Raw genomic sequence first — 17,480 nt, 5'->3', positions numbered from 1 at the left:
CGACAAAATTACGCGCAACAATAATCAGTACATCCAGCGAGAGGAAGAGGAAAAACAAGTACATTTGACCGTCAGTGACTAGCTAATTTCCCGGCTAGCTACTGTGCAAAGGTTAGTTATGTCATTTACATTTTGGGAACTCATATAGTTTAATTATAATTGTATTACTTATATTTATTAGTCTTTGCGCATTTGGAAAGCCAGCTAACTCTGCTAGCCAGCTTGCTGATACCTCAACCATTTTGGAAATGCTACAAGCCGTTAGCATGAGCTAACTACTAGCTCTTAGCGCTCCGTTTTGGACGTGCTTGTGTTGTGTTACAGTTGTTAGCCAGTAGATGCTATGTATTACGGTGTACGGTAATGTCTGTCTGCATATTCTGTGCCCGTAGTAATGCGAAAAGAACACATAAACCCATGTTACGCTAAATGTGGCTAGCCAAAAGCTCGTAAATGTCGAGTACCTGGTACTTTTTAATAGTGTTTTAGATTTGTCACATTGATATTGGACAAACACAGCCCTTGGTTTGCAACGCGAGAGTGACTATTTACATTGTGTAAGTAAGTTCACAGATAAAAATAAGTCACGAAGTGATTTACAATGAAATAAATACATTACATAATAAAAGAGACATACACATTTTTACAGTGGGTAAAAACGTGGACACGAACACACATTGAAAGCCATAGAACCCTTGTTTAACTAAAAGCCTGGTTTAATAAAATATACTTTTAAAGGGCAAAATGATAATTGATATGCCAGGCCAAATATTGATATTTTAATTATCAAATGACTATGTCAATTTCCGTGTCACAGTTTATTTTCACCTATCACCAACCTTGCAGTAATATAGTGCAGCCTACAGCAGTGTTTTAGTTATTGTTGTTCATGTGTTAACTTCACACCCTACCCCTCACCAGCTGTCACATAACTGGAAATTCTCAGGCATAATCAAGTATATGACTGTATTCAACACGTGAAGGTCAAATGTAAAGTACTCAGCAGTCGCTACAGCGTTTGTTTTTTCCCCTTCCCCTTTTACCCACCCACTAAAGGTTGTTGTCATAGCAGATCTACACAGGCAACTATTGCCAAATTAGCTTACACTAATACCATTTTCATATTACTGACTTACATAATATTTACTCCACTTATTTTTGTGTTAAAACACCACTTCAACAACAGTTTTGAATAGGGCTGCAACTAATTGATTTTCATCATCGATTCATCTGCTGATTATTTTCTTGATTATTTGATTAGCTGTTTAGTCCATGAAATGTAGGAAATTCAATCAGTGTTTCCCAAATCTCCCCAAAATGATGATGTTTCCTACACCCAAGTCAGCTGGTATTGCATGCACACAGGAACAAATGCTTTAATGCCCTGCAATTATAATGAGAGATGGAAACAACAATAAGATGTTTAGCTTCTCCACTTCAGAACTCTATCACACTGACACTGGACAAGTTGAGGCAGGAAAAAAGTGTAAGAAACACGATTAAGTTCGGTGCCGTGACTTCATACTCATTTGAGGTGTGGTTACATCAGTGAATGCTGTTGTTGTCGCTCCTTGTTTGCACAATGAAAATCAAATGTGTTCAAATCCAAAGTCCTTGGACAAATCTTGGATGTTGTCCAAGGTATAACTGAATTATTTTAACATTGAATCTACTACAATCAAGCAAATACTCCAAGAGCGTACAATGGCAACTCAATGACAATACAGAGTCTACTAATTTGAATGTGTAATCTTCAAGCTCTATCTGAACTTATACATGGAATTGGTGCCTTTCCATGATTTAGAAAGTTCTGTTTTTGTCTACAAGGTGCACACAGCATTAAGAACAGTTTAGTCTGCAAGCAGTCACTCAGTGATAGTGAACTGCTCAGAGGAAATGGGGTTAAATTGTACACTGAACATGAAAGTGCTGAGTTGGAATTTGCATAATTTTTTCATAGACTCTCTCTCTCTCCCCCACCCCTCTCTCTCTTTTGCTCTCTCCTCCCACTGTTCTCCCTCTCTCTCTCTCTCTCCACATATTTCTGTTTCTCTCCCCCTCTCTCTTTTAGCCTCGCCAACACTCTTCTCGGGCTGTTGTACAGCCTTTGCTAAAACTGAAAGCTAATAAGAGAACCTGAATAGGGCCTTTTCTTCCTTTAAGAAAAGACTACTGTATTATTTTTCTGATTTTAGATATTTTTATGTGCACCTGTCTACTTTTTAGGTCACCTGGACTTTGATCACAATGGGGGTGAAAGACCGCCCTCAGTGCTACTTTGATGTGGAGCTCAACCGGGAGCCAGGTAAAAGAATTTTACGAAATCACGTTTTTTTTATTGGCATGTGAATTGGTTAGTTGCGTAAACAGCCTCACTTTACGTGGGTAAATGATGACTTTGAACTAATAACATTGATAAAGATGTTTAAATGTATAGTACATAGAGTTGCTGGACTGGTAGATTTACAAACCATGTTTGTGCTGACTGGTTGTATTAAAGTCTTGATTTGCCTCGAGCTATTGAAAGCTTTCCATATGGTCTAAGCTTCACCACAGGCTCCATTTAATTATGTGTTGGAAAACAATTAAAAGTCTACAACAGGTTATTAAATAGTTATTCTTCATTGTGTCCTATTTTTTCCACCTTCCCTTTTGTTGATTTTTTTTGTAACACTTCTCTTACATATTTATCTCATTTTTGCACATTTTTGTATTTTCATCTTTTGCTAATTTTCTTTCTTTTCTGTTTCCTAGTTGGGCGCATAGTCTTTCAACTTTATTCAGATATTTGTCCCAGGACAAGCAAAAACTTTCTCTGTTTGTGCACTGGTAAGTACATTTTCAATCAAGAATATCTGTTGCTCACATATTATGTTTTATTAGATCTTTTCTAAAAGTTTTTTGTTTCAGAAGTAGAACTGGCAACGTGTACCCACTACAATTTTCACAGTTTGAAACTGTTCTCTCACAGCTTGATTTTATAAAGATCCCAGAGTTTATTGCTGGCCTGTTTCACTCTCTTTTTGTGTAATTATTTATGTGCATTCAGTGCAATAACTGCTGTGAGTAGAGGGGGAATTGAATGGTTAAAGAACCAAAGTACCATTCTTCACACCCCCTTTGGTCATTTAATACCACGAGGAAAGGAAGTGTGGCTGTTGTGTAAATGGTACATTGACAGATGGAGCCACAAGGTGGATAGAGGGGCGGTGGTGGTCTGTCTCCCTTGAATATTTCATCCCACTGAGCGGAACACAGTGTTCTGTTATTGTGGTGGTCTGCCCTGAGATAGTCATAAATCAACAAGCAGCCGACAGATCAGTCCTCTCAATCATTTTTTACTCCACCTGGCTAGCAGGAATGTGAGGCTGGGTAGGGCAGACATAGGAGATGGTCTGGTTAGTCTGCTACTTTACCTTAACGGGCACAACATGTACACACACATAAAACATGATATCACCGTTACATACACAAGTCCACTTTGCAGAATGCATTCTCAAAGAAATGCAGGGAGGGCGTCAGCTCTATAAGAAACTAAACCCTTGGAAAAAGGCTGAAGTCAGTGAAGCAAAATGCTTGAAGATTAGCAACCCAACCTGCCCTTTTGAACAGTCCATCCTCTGTTTTTTGAAACTAACATTTAAGTAGATCGACGCAGCAAATGAAATATCCTGTTTCATGTCTGTAACCCCAGGGGAAAGAGAAATCCATGGTGTAGCAGCTTTCCTATATACAGGCCATAACTCCAGCGGAAGCTGTCTTAATGAATCTGGAGTCAAAAGCAATGCAATCTTTTTTTAAATGCGGTTTTCCCCTGTGGTTTCATGCACTTTCAGAATTGACACCATATACCACCACATACATTCAAAACCAACACCCAAATACATCTAGTATATGTAAAGCAGTTTACAGAGTACAGCAGCCCTGTTGTACTCTGTGCATCCTGTTTTTTTTATTGAGAACTCAATATTAATATGTACAGTATCTAATTGCAGGTGAAAGGGGACTTGGCAAAGTCACAGGAAAAAAGATGTGCTTCAAAGGCTCCACATTTCATAGAGTTGTAAAGAATTTCATGGTCCAGGGAGGCGACTTCGCTGAAGGTATTATTATTATTATTGATTATTAACATTTGACCAAGAGTGCCAGTCCACAGCTCCCTTTGTTATGTTTTACACAACAGTTCTTGCACAATAAATGCAAGCTTTTAATCAAAATTATTTTATTTCCTTTGCAGGAAATGGGAGAGGAGGAGAGTCCATATATGGGGGCTATTTTGAAGGTAATGAGGATATGACGTTTTGAGCATTTACATTGCCGATATGTTATAAATGTACATCTCAATGCTTAAATACCTGCATGAGCATACTAGTGCATGTTGGTAACATGTTTCATGTGATTTTATATTATTTTTTTCTTACATACATCTCCATTTGCCTTAAGAATTTCATTGTATAGTGCTGTCTTCTATTTAGTTACTGTAGTGGGCTTTATTAAATCAGCATGGAGAGTAGAATTCACTTTCCTGAAAGCTACGATCTTCCTGCCTAAAATTTTCAACATATTCTTTTATTTATAGAGTGGTCTTTTGCAAAATGAGAAGGTAAGAGATGAACACAGCTCAGTAACACCATGTCAACATTGTCCCCACCAACTTTCCTCAGTCAGGAAAATAAAATAAAATGAAAACAGCGCAAATGTTTGCAAGGGCTCAGATGCAAATTTGTAAGGAAGGATTTGCCTTTCACACGCCTGCCTGCCTTCAAAGACCTCCAAAGCATTTGGCTGCTCAAATTACATTTTATGTTACCTACGTGATATTTCTAGCCACAGTACCCTTGAAACGATCGCCATGACATGTAGTCAGGTAGAGAGAGACCATTTCTTTGCAAAATACTACCACAATGTGTTTAACATAATTAGCCTCACATCATGTATGTAGTTGTGTGTATATTCGGGCTAGATTTGCACATGCAAAGCTTTGCCTGTTTTATTTTAGATTAGAATAACTTTAATGTATTCAAGTAGCTCAGGGATATTGATGTTGTGTTAGTGCTTGATTGAAATCATCTCAGCATGTCGTCGAGTCTTTTGACTGTTAAAATGGTGAACTAGCTTTAGATGGGTGATTTTTAATTATAGTTGGTGTGTAATTTATTTCACAGTCAGACACTAATAGTACCTAGTTTTCCCCTTGGTCGTCTTCTCTCCTGCCTTTAATTTCTTAATTCTAACATTTCTTGGCCCCCCTTGTATTCACCATCATGGATATTTTATCGAAAAGCTCCGGAATGATGAAAATGTGACCTTGATATGAAGGAAGGCAAAGGATGGATAATCTATCTCAAGTAGGTTTCTTGCCAGAACACTTGTTGATATAAATGACAGTCAATAGTTTCTTTTTTGGAACGTAGTTAGAATGATACAAAGTCTGGGTAAGCAGTTGAGACTGGTTGGTGAGGTTTGATGGATTAAAAAAAAAAAACAATACATCCCTGAAAGTTTTTTGTCACAACTCATCTGCAGACACACTGTGGGACTTAAATCTCTCTTTCTCTGCTCAAAACAGACGAAAACTTCACTCTTAAACACGACAGAGCATTCCTGTTGTCGATGGCCAACCGTGGGAAGGACACGAATGGCTCACAGTTTTTCATGTGAGTAACCCTTCAACTGAGTGCCATTCATATCAAAGGTTTGTTTTTTTTGCTGTCTGTCCCTTCTGTGTTGATTCTGTAGAGTAGAATGTGTCACTGATTGTGATCAGCAAACTACCTCCTCTCTGTGTGCAGTTAGAAATCAAAGTGCAGCGAATCATGGATTCATTCTTTTTTTACCTAAAAATGTGTTACATTTTTTTCTCTTGCCATTTTTGTGTAAAATTTACAGAAACTCTAGCATCCTGCTCTTCCAAGGTAATGTGTCTCCAAGGCTGTGTTTCTCTCTCTCTCTCTGTCTCTCTCCCCCTCTCCTGACTGTATTTATCATTCAGTAGTTTTGTATATGCAAACATCCTGCTGAGTGTTTATTTTGGACATGTTGAAACTGGCTAATGTGGATTTATATTACTCCTTTATCAACTAAAAACAAGTTTCCACCATAAGTTGGAAATAACCACCATGGAAAAAAAAATAATGAGGTCTAAAGGAGGAAGTCTTTACACTCTGTCATTTTGTGGGCTTGATATTATTCTGTGAGTGCTCACACTCAGAGTGCCCACATTGTTGGATGTAAATCTGTTTTAACTGGATGTATTTCCTAAATTGATTATGAATGAAAAATTTTTTAAAAAAGGGTGGTTGTACATATTTATTTGACCTTATTTTGAGATGGTATATAGCTGCACCCACATATTGTTGACATCGTTTATCGTTTGTTTTCATTCTTTTCCTCCCTTTTCTCCCTTTCCATCACCCCAACTCTGCCACTGGTTGATCTTAATGGATTGCTGGATTTTCCACAAACAGCACAACCAAGATGGCACCACACCTCGATGGGTAAAATCCACTGTCACTTTGGCAGTGTTTATCGAAAATTATATTTCTAAAAATGTGTTTAAAACATAGAAACTTGTTGATAATAATAAGCCGATCTGCTTAATCTCAGTACAACCTGGTTGCCACATGGTCAGATTTCATTCACTGATTGTCATTCTTGTCAATTTTGAAAACAGCTTTGGCTCTGTAAACATGATTATGCCATTTATACCTTGAGGTAATCCCTTCAAATTTGGCGGAAATATTTGTTTGGACTCAAGGATTGATTGAGCTAGATTTGCCTTTGGTAAATAATTATTTTTGTATATTTGGAGTCCGACCAGAAATTGATGGAAACTTAACTGGTTGCTGGAGGCAAACAGCTGTGAGGCAGTAATTGTAGTTTTTCCTGTTGAACTTTGTCACTGTAAACCACTTAACCCTCCTGCTGCCTTGTGTGGGTCAGAATGACCAGGAGAGCAGGAGGGACATTAAACAGTTTTTTTTTGTCTGTGCAGAGTTCATGTCGTGTTTGGTCTCGTCATCTCCGGCTTCGAAGTGATAAAGAAGATTGAGGGGCTGAAGACTGATTCAGCGAGCAGACCATATGCTGATGTGAGAGTGGTGGACTGTGGTCAGCTGATCACCAAGTCTGCAAATGATGGTAATTTCTCCCTTCAGACACTGACGTGTGTTTTTTAGGTGTAAAGATGGCTTTAGTCATTCAATTTTAAAGGCAAGACAAAACCACAAGCATGTTCATGTCTGAATACTCTCTGACCTCCCTGCTGTGTTTCTTTGGGAGCATTAACGTCATAGATTCTTACTAAGAAAGAAGTTTGTCTCAAAAGTCCACATACAGGAATATTTTAACAAGTCATTAAAATAATGGGCCCTTTTATGATGTCAGGCTTTAAATATACAGACAGTCCTTTCTTACAGGGACAATACGCTGCTGGTTTTCATCTTTTCATGAGATTTGTTAGTAGTTTCACTTTTACTGAGTTGGATTTTGACCTGCTACTGTATGAAATTTCTCATTCCAGTGTAATAGGAGTACAATGTATGTTATTCTTAACTACATGTCATCATTGTCCATTGATCTATTCAGTAGCATATCCTTTATTAATTCCCTTTTTAGTGTTTTTGTCTTATGTGTGGAACAGCATGTTTTGACTGTGATAACTGGGTCATGTTTTGAGCTCATTCTGTAAAAGGTTGGCATTTGGATGCCAGTGTTTTCCCCCACTGGCATTATATGGGCTGTGTAACCTGATCCCCTGTTTAATGAGGATCAGTGAGGTGATCTCTGGAGTTCAGCTGGCATGTGCTTACCTGATTCTGCCAGGCTGGGCTCTTATTGCCTCCAACATACCAAGAAGGTTGAAACAAAGCCTTTGTTGTCGTCATGCCACCCTGAAAATGTATTTATTTTTTATTTTTTTTGCTGTTGCATGTTTTTGATGAAATAACATACTTGTTGTTGTGTCCCTCACTTTAGTACTTGAAGGGAAGAGGAAAAGAACGTCTCATTCTGCCGACTCATCCTTCAACTCGTGTCACTCGTCATCCCAGTTTTCGTCTTCGGTTGAATCTGAAAGTGAAACCGCTGAAAAGTACAAACATCACAAGCGAAAGCGACATTCAAAGAGTAAACGTTCGAAAAAGAGAAGGAAGGTATCGAAGAAGAAAGTCAGAGTTCTGCATTTCAGTGAAAGGTTGTGATTTTTATCTTATATCGTGTAAATACAAGTCCTGACATGAGAGACTTGGTTAGTTCTGATTAACAAACGAATGCTTTACATTGTTTTGTGTGGTTCCTGATCTGACAGCTCTGTGGATGGACAGATGCCAGAGGTGGAGAATGAAGTGGAAGAAGAGAAGGAGCCTAGTGGAAAGAGAGAGAAGCCTGTAGTCCGATTAGAGGAGATCCCACCAGTGCCAGAGAACCGTTTTCTTCTGCGGCGAGACATGCCATCGCAGGAGGACAAAACAGAGATGTTCGTCTTCATTTACACACTGTTTTTACCACGCTTATTTGTTTGCCTTGGACTTTGATTTGTTATCACTTAAGATTTTGTTTTTAAAAAATGTGATCTTTTGTAGAGCTGAGAACGTAGAATCATCTGTTTCGGCCGACCAGAAACCAGCTGTGTCCAAGTCTGGACGCAAGATCAAAGGCAGAGGGACAATGGTAAGCTCACCACATCTTAGTCCAGAGACTTTTCAGCTTGTGACAGAGTTGTTCTGCAAACTAAACAAAATACTTCTGGCCATTTGTTAACATCTGTGAAGGAAAGACTGTGACCTTATTTCCTGCCACATGATAACTAGATGTAACATGTTCTGCAGAGATATCACACTCCCACAAGATCCAAGTCCCGCTCTGCGTCTGTGGAAGAACGTGGAAGCAGTGAAACTCCACCACACTGGAAGGAAGAGATGAAAAGAACTAAAGTTTATCAACCACCAAGTGTAGAGAGATGGAGCAAAGGCGACAAGTATGACTTATTGTTTTCTTCACAACTCACAATATCTTTTTGGTTTCTTCATGCGTCTTTTGACTTAACAGATTGAATGACCATTCTTCAAGCAGATGGGACGACAGAGGCGACTCTGCATGGTCCCGAACTCCGTCTGCAGAAGGCGCTTCAGACCACAGCTCGGAGAAGTCTAGCCTGCACCGCCGGAAGAAGAAGGAGAAGAAGAAAGCCAAACACAAGAAGAAGGCCAAAAAACGGAAACATAGCAAGAAAAAGAGCTCCAAGAACAAACCAGAGGAGACAGACTTTTCCCAGGGTGAAAGGCCAGTGTCTCCCAGATGTTCTTGTTCTCTGACTCATTCCTCTTCAAGTCAGCACTATTCGTCAGCTCGGAAGAGGCGCCGATCCTCATTGTCTTCAAGATATTCAAGATCCTACTCTAGATCCTACACTTCTAGTCGATCCAGGTCTCGGAGAGGGTGTTATTCACGATCCAGAAGCCTCTCTAGATCGAGAAGTCGATCCCGGTCCAGGTCTTCATCCTATTCCAGGTCGAGGTCGAGTTCCAGGTACAGATCCAGGTCCAGATCCAGGTCCAGGACTCTTTCTCCATCAAGAAAGAGAAGTTCATCTAGATCCTCAAGAAGGAAGAAAGCCAGCAACACCAAACCAGATACAATGACCCATGTCACTGAAAAGCTTCCTGACAGCAAAGTCACACCTGTCTCCAGACCCACCGCTGCCCCACCTCCAGAAAATGTACCTGTGATCCCGCTAAGCGACAGTCCTCCTCCATCACGCTGGAAGCCTGGTCAAAAGCCGTGGAAGCCCTCCTACTTCCATATTCAAGAAATGAAAGCTAAAATGGCTACCAGTGCTCTGTCGTCTACAGGACAAGTAGTTGATAGTGTTACAGACAAACCTCAATCTTCAATTACAACAAATTCTCTGCCAGAAGATTCTGAAAACCACAGCGCAAGCAAAGCTGTGGTCCGCTCGCGCAGCCGATCCTCCAGGAGCAAGTCCTACAGCCGATCATACAGTCGTTCCCGAAGTAGAAGTTACAGTAGGTCCAGGTCCAGGACTCCTCACCAGTATCACAGCAGGTCATCTTCCTACAGCAGGTCAGACTCTGAAAAATCCCAGAACACCAGGGGGAAAGAGAAGAATTCACTAGTCAAAGAATGGAAAGAATATTATAACTCTCTGAAAAGAATAAAACATGTAGATAAGTACATTTCACTCGGCAGTAGTCAGGATCCTCATTCTGGATCGGGGAACAGGGCAGGCAGTGAGAAGAGTCTTGATATCAATGTCTCCAGGAGAGGTTCATCTTTGGAGAAAGGGGACTCACAAGATCAAGAGTCAAACCTCTACAGCTCGGTGCCAGTCAAGAGTTTAAATGACAAGTCTGAATGGGATAGTGACAGTGATAAATTGAGCCAAAATAACAGTAACACTTTATTGAAAAAGCAGACGCAAACTGCTCCTCCCAGTGAGCTTCCTGACAAGAAGTTTTTTGCTAGTTGGAACTCAGAGAGCGACTCTGAAAATATGACAGCAAGGGCATTAGCCATATCTGAAAAAGAAGAAGGGGAGGCCAGTTCAGAATCGGAGTGCAACACTTGCGAAAAGATGCCTGAGGCCTCCATAACCTTAGTGCAAACGATTGCTGCATCTAGTTCTTCAGAGGAAGGTCCCGAAAAGGCCTCAGTGCCAGAGAAGCGCAAGAGCAAGAAGAAAAGTAAACGCAAACATAAACGTAAGAGGAGAAGTGGGAACAAGACCTCCTCTCACCATCACAGGAAGGGCAAAGGTAAGAGATCCAAGAGGAAACATCAGAAGCTGAAGGAGACTTTTCTCTGGCAACCGCCTCTCGAGTTTGGGGAGGAGGAAGAGGAGGAGGAGTCTAAAAAGGAGAAAAACAATCCTATTAGAGGTGAAAAAGAAAGACCTGGTGTTAACAGTGTGAATGATGGGGACCAAAGTGTTGTCTCTTTAAACAAAAATCCAAGTAGTGAAGAAGACAAAGGGCAACACAGGACAAAGGAATGTATTCATAAAAATCCCAAACAAACTGAACCTCACCAGTCATCCAGTAACAATGCTAACAATGCTAATAGTGCTAGTTGTCCTAGTATCAAAGAGCAAGAGCCTTTAGATGACATGGACATTTGTACTCCAGAGCATGACGTTGAAATTGAAGAACTTTTAGTTACAAGCGGTTCTGTTGAAAACACGCGTGAAGCGATGATAAAATCGACCTCAAAGTCTTCAGATGTAGCAAATAAATCTAGTGCCTTTCCTCCAAGCAAAGACGGGTCTGCCGTCACCTCCGCGGCAACAGCCGGTGGTCTTCAAGATGAAGCAGCGACCAGCAAATCTACCAGCGCTGTGATAAACTTTAAATGGAGACCTCTGAAAGGAATGTCAGGTGTACAAAACATGCCAGCTGTCACTGCGAAAAACATCCACATTCAACAGAAGCAGAATGCCAACGCACAGGGAGTAAGAATGGAGATAAAAAGCAAAAGCCGGGTCAGGCCTGGGTCTCTGTTCGACGAGGTGCGAAAGACAGCGCGGCTGAACCAAAGACCGAGGAACCAGGAGAGCTCCAGCGAGGAAAAGTCTCCTTCAGAGGGAAGCACCAGGGGAGCGTCTCACACTCGCTCCTTGAAGAAGTCCAGAAAGTCTCGCTCCGTCTCCAGTCATCGGTCTCGCTCCAGAGGGTGGTCACACTCCTCCAGCAGGTCCAGCTCCAGCTACTCATCCAGGTCAGTCTGAAGCCACCATCGTTAAATGTTTGTATGCTGGCGAGACCTCTTGGATGTAGATCCACATGCAGTTGTTTTTAAGTCATCTGTAGTAGAGTCTTAGCTTGAACAGGGTGTCAACGCGTTCTTTCAGGAGTCGTAGCAGGAGTCGGAGGAGACGTGGAAGAGGACGTTCCCGCAGCAGTACATACCGGAGTTACAGGAGTCACAGGTGAGACATCACACACTCATTCCATCACCTGCTGTGGCAACAAGAGAATCCCAAAGTTTTCGTGCTAAAGGCAGAAAGTAAAGAAGAAACCTATGAGCTTGTTCTATATTTTACATTTCAGATATGTAATCCTAAAGAAAAGTTCATAAACGTTTTTATGAAGTGTTAATTATTAATTGTGATTGTTTGACGTGGTCTTTCAAGTTTCAAACCTTTTCTTCCCCCTCCCTCTCCTTCTGTCAGTCGGACGTACAGTAGAAGTCATTCCAGAAGTCACTCGTACAAACGCCATCGGAGATCCAGGTCTGTAGATAAAGCTCCTTTTTTGTCCTGACTCACACTTAGAAATATTCATTTATTTGGGTAATTTAATACACACTTAAGCATAGTTGATATCACATGTATTCAAATTGGGTTTTTAAGACTAAAGCAAACCTAGCAGAGATATTTGTACACCTGTCAATGTAGGATTTCAACCTTAGTGCCAATGCATCGCCTGCAGCATTTGGTGTAGGCTTCATGCTGCAAAAAGAATTACAAAATACCTTCATGTAGATACTGAGTATTTTTTAAATGTAAATGTTGATCTGCGTTTCCCAGACCTTAAAATTGTGATGTTTTTAAATGTGTTGTTTTGTCCACAAAATTATTATTAAAAAATAAAGAAATTAAAAAATTCACATTTAATAAGCTAAAAAGAATCAGAGAAATTGCTTTGATTATTACAAAAAACACTCGGACCATTTAACCCTTCTGTGACCATCCTGTTCACAGATTTGGCATACGCACTTCTTATTACTGTAACTCCTAGACCGTTTGTGATATCTAGAAAATTCAAATTCAAACCCATACACTTGTCATTACGGTAGCCCCTCAGGACTTCCACAGAACGATCAGCGTGTCACACGTTTGTGACGTCAGCTTCTCCGTACCGTAATTCCTAAACGGTTGAATAACTGCCGGATATTAAAAGACCTGATTATCATGAAGGTCATAAGAGAGTTAAACGGTTTAATATTGCGTTGTATGTGAATGCAGGTCAGACTCCTATGACAGTTACTCCAGTCGGAGTCGGAGTGCGAGCAGGAGACGAGGGCACAGACGCAGTGACAGCTACAGGAGTTCAGACCACCGGTCCCGGTAAGATTGTGTTCTCTGGTCAGCCGTGGCCGACATCTTTTACTTAAATCACTGCTTTTCAGCAGGAAAACAGGAGACGCTTGATGGAGAAATGCATCTTCTTCACTTCGTCTGAAGGTTTCTATGTTTAATCTCTGTAATGTCGTCCACCGCAGGTCGTACCTGTCCTCCAGTCGCAGTTCTTCCAGGCGTCGGAGCCACAGTCGTAGCAGACGCTACAGCTGAGCCTCGTGCAGTCTGTGAGCTTCACTTCTGACACACAAAATCCGGATGCTGTACACAAACTATATCAATTACAGACCAGCAACTAATGCCCCTAGAGTAAGTGTTACATAACAGTACATTTTCCCCGTGTACACTGATATGACCGGCTTAAAAAAAAATGTTGAAGAATGTTATTGAATGTAAATAAATTAAAAGAAACATTCTTGACAAGCAACACATGAGTCAAAGCAGCCACTCAAGAAAAAATAGTGTAGGTGGAAACCATAGCTCCTTACAAATTATATGAAAAATAAAAATGTAAATATTTTATATTATTGTACATATGTGTACTCATTTTCTAATTTAGATTTTTATTCACTGAAGTGTGCAAATGTGTTTGAATGTGACTAAGCCTTTGAGCTGTGATGTGTTTATGAGTTTAAGGTCAGTAAGTTTAAAAAAAAAATAAAATCAACGGGAAAACAAAGTTTTTGTTGCATTTTCAAACTTAAAATTTCTCAGTTCCCTTTGTTACCGTAACGTGAACGTTTAAAGCGACTAAAAGTATGTTTTATTCAAACAGTTAAGAATGTTTATACTGAATAAAATTCCACCACAAACTGTAACTGTGTATTTGGCTTTTCTTGTAATCTCACGATGTCCGTGGAAAATGTATTTAACATCTACCGTCATGCATTGTCAATACAGCTGTGTGTGTTCAGGAAGAAACAACTCGGCATTACTGAAATCCTTACATTTTAAGTCAGTCGCAAGGTTAGAGGATGTGTGTGCGTGTTTGCTTGCATTTATTAGGTTGTGAGGACAAATTTCGGCTCAATGTGTGGACACAATGTTAGCAGGTTAACACACAGCTGAATTTACTTCATTAAAAATCTTATTGATATGAGTAAAAAAACAGTGTAATACTGTAGACAGGTGATTAAAAGGACAACAGAGAGGTTAGAATCTAGTTAGGGCGGTGAGCTAGTTTAGGAATATGCTTCCTCACGACAATAGAGAGGGGTGTGTGTGTATTTGTTAGCTCTTTAGAACATCTGGCCTTGTTTGGAGCAGTAGTCGAGGTCTTCATGAGGCAGGACCTCATTCCTGAGGATCTGGTTAAGTTTAGGGCTAAGATTTAAATTGTGGTTAGGCATTAACTAGTTGTGGTTAAGGTTAGGGATGGTGCTTAGGCCTTACAGGTATGTCCCTATGTGTGTGATGGATACGATAATTCCAGAAAAAGGCACAGTAACATGTTTATCTTGCCAAACAAGTGTTAATGTTTCTGTATTTCATTCCTTTAAAACACCATAAACACACTACTGTCCTCTGAGTATCTGTATTGTGTATTTTATGTCACTCGATAAGAATCTGATTAACGCACAACTAGAGACGAGACTCCATTAATCCATTATCAAGCTCACTGCTTGGCGATATTTGTGTACACTTTTTATCTGTTTCTCTTGCGGGGGCTTTTGTGCGCTTACATGCTAGAAAAAAGAAAGTCCCATTGCTCTACTTGCCTTTCTCTTTTCTTTTTGTTTTATCTACAAGTGCAGTGAAGCAGGCGGTGAATGCAATTACACTTCACCACACACAAGCATGAGAAGTAGCACGAAGCTATGGCTGTACGTGAGCCGGGAAAACCTCAGCTGATGCATCCAAGGACATGACATGAAAAAAATGTACTTATACCAGTGATAAAAGTTAGATTCCCTGTTTTTAGGGGATGCAGTAGAGACGTAAAAGTCTCAAAAGGTGACATGAAACTTTTGATTGTGTCCAGGTGAGAAGAATGGATGTTGCTTCCTTGTTTTTTTTAGGGTGTAATTAATTAGCTTTTTTCACGTAGTATTGGGACCAAACTGAAGGTAAAAAAGGAGCAAGGAGCATTTTTTTTGTAGTAATAAAGTAATATTTTGGTTTGGGCTTCACAAAAAAGGGAATACCTCTGCCAAATCAGCACCACATTATCTTATGCATCAGGGCTTTCATCAAGAAGATTGTGCAACAAAAACAGAGTCTGTTTCAATGAAATAATCACACAGACCTGGAGGAAATCCTCTCTTGTGGAGGAGGAAATGGCTGCTAATGGTTGACTGCAATCTGTGTTCTGTTGCCATTTCTTAACAATAAATGTCATAAAATAATGATAAAGAAAAACACTTTTCTCTTCAGCGTACTTTTTATATCTGCTGGTATGAGAGCGTTTGTGTAAACACGAACTGTCTTTTCCATTTGTTGTACTTTTTCAATCAAAAAAAAGCTAAATGTATCCACCCGAGTTTTCATTGAGGACAAATTATGCGTCTGTGTGTTGACATTTTGTGTAAAGAGATGATAAATTATTTTTCCCCAGTCCTCGTCTGGCAGGTTGAACAGCACCACATCTGAATTACTGACTACGTTTGTTCTCCAAAACCACACGATAGTTTTGTTAACTCTTCTACCTTCCATCTTCACTTTACGTTAAAACCCACTAACTATGAACAGCCTGTTAACTCTCTGTCTGTCTGTCTGTCTGTCTGTCGGTCACTTTGACAGAGAGTGACTGCATTCACACCGGCGTCGTGGGCTCAGCTGAGTCCGAGGCATGAAGTGATGAATGAGACCTCCTCCAGGTTGTGATCAATTCTTTTCCCACCTTGTTATGAGTTTATCGACTTCTCCTCCACACAGTCTGCTCAGCGGTGAGTGATGGCAGCGGGGGTCCAGAGGCCCTCGACTGAATTACCAATCAGGTAAAGTGGGCAGCCGCCCCGTGGCCCAGAAACCCTCGTGGAATCTGAGCGGTTCTCCAGGTTTTTCTGTGGCAATTACAGTCGAACCTGTTAATTAGACAATAAATCACCATCACTATTTTTTTATTTTTTTTTTGGAACTTATTAATTTAGAGTTGTTTTTTCAGCAGGGAGGTGTGTGTGGAGCATTTTTGCTGGTTTCAGTCAAAGCGACATGTTCACTTTGAGGAAAAACTACCTGAAAGGAAACATTAAGACCACACCATTAAATATAGATCTTCTGTTGGTGAGCTTGGCTTTTGAGCTCGAGATGTGCGCACAACAAGTCTTCAGAGTGTTTTTGAGCACTTTATTTCATTCCTGCACTCTTTGCTCGAGCGAATCATCCACAGTCATGGTGAACGGGTAACATTAACAAGACAATGAGCTCTGATGGTAATGTGTTGTTGAAGGAGATCTTCGGAAGCTTGACACTGTTGACCAAAGCATCCCTGAAGTTTATTACGAACTGTAAGGTGCAGGTTATACTCTCGAGTGGTATGGCCTGCTCTGCTCTGGCCAACATTTGTACCTTAATTCAGAGAAGTGCTGATCCGTAGGCTACTCTCTCCGTTCACACAACATCATTTGTTGTTTTCTGTTCCATGTGTCCATACTGCACTGGACAAAAGGGGCTTTTTGTTCATTTTGCACCTTTTGCATGGAATAATGTTGCAGAGGAGACTGGAAACTAACTCAGTTAATTTCATTGAAAAGCTTTCAAATCCAAACTGAGAGTTCTCGAGGCCGACTCGATAACATGCACTTGTTTTCCTCATGTGCTTGTCAATTTTCTGTTTGAGTTTTAACTGTGTACATTTGTAACCGTATTTGCTGAGGCCTACAGTGCCTTGGCCAGGACTGCCTTGAAAAAGAGAAGACGTTCTTAATCTTATTGGGTTTTTTCTGTTTAAATAAAAAGAAAATGAAAAATAATAATAACAACAAATTAAACAAATAAAAATAGTTTTTCAAATATGCCATTGATGCTATTAAATTAATTATATATATGTATATATATATACATGTATATATACATATATATGTATACACACACTGTCATCATGTGTAAAATGAGGTAATTGGACTTTGAGGAACAAATGAACTCTGTGACCTCCGCATCTGTGTGACGTCACGCCTTGTGCAGGAAGAGCGCACTGTTTGAGGTGTAGTGCAGCCGGGTTTGCGCCATATGGTCGCGCACGTCCCTCCTCCTCCTCCTCTTCCCGACGCCACAAACGAGCCACGATCGGCGCAAAGAAGAGCGTGTGTGCGTGCGTGCGTGTGTCTGCCGCCGCCGCCGCCGCCGCCTCCTCCTCCTCCTCTTCATCACAACTCCACATTAAAGAGCAGCGTGTCCCTTTAAAAGCGTCTGACTAAAAAAAAAAAGCGCCCATATGATCCCTGAG

General features: G+C 40.4%; 1 protein-coding gene across 7 annotated transcripts; it reads left to right on the top strand.

Annotated features, from left to right (window-relative positions):
- Positions 1 to 13,914, top strand: nktr (natural killer cell triggering receptor). Of its 7 annotated transcripts, XM_044020176.1 has the most exons (18): positions 1 to 111; positions 2,227 to 2,305; positions 2,755 to 2,829; positions 3,996 to 4,103; positions 4,238 to 4,282; positions 4,580 to 4,603; positions 5,570 to 5,657; positions 6,468 to 6,497; positions 6,995 to 7,140; positions 7,978 to 8,194; positions 8,309 to 8,476; positions 8,583 to 8,670; positions 8,829 to 8,977; positions 9,049 to 11,733; positions 11,867 to 11,944; positions 12,188 to 12,247; positions 12,983 to 13,084; positions 13,240 to 13,914. In XM_044020176.1, exons 7-18 carry the CDS (start codon positions 5,614 to 5,616, stop codon positions 13,307 to 13,309), a joined length of 3,837 nt encoding a protein of 1,278 aa, XP_043876111.1. In that variant the 5' UTR covers positions 1 to 111; positions 2,227 to 2,305; positions 2,755 to 2,829; positions 3,996 to 4,103; positions 4,238 to 4,282; positions 4,580 to 4,603; positions 5,570 to 5,613; the 3' UTR covers positions 13,310 to 13,914. The 7 variants fall into 7 exon arrangements, with proteins under 7 accessions (XP_043876111.1, XP_043876103.1, XP_043876094.1 ...); XM_044020168.1 differs by lacking the exon at positions 4,580 to 4,603 and having other exon boundaries at positions 16 to 111; positions 9,073 to 11,733; XM_044020159.1 differs by lacking the exon at positions 4,580 to 4,603 and having other exon boundaries at positions 16 to 111.
- Positions 13,915 to 17,480: the final 3,566 nt, after the last annotated feature.

Source organism: Solea senegalensis, linkage group LG1, assembly GCF_019176455.1.
Source record: "Solea senegalensis isolate Sse05_10M linkage group LG1, IFAPA_SoseM_1, whole genome shotgun sequence".
In the NCBI taxonomy this organism is placed as follows: Eukaryota; Metazoa; Chordata; class Actinopteri; order Pleuronectiformes; family Soleidae; genus Solea; species Solea senegalensis.
This window is presented reverse-complemented; position numbering and strand designations above follow the sequence as displayed.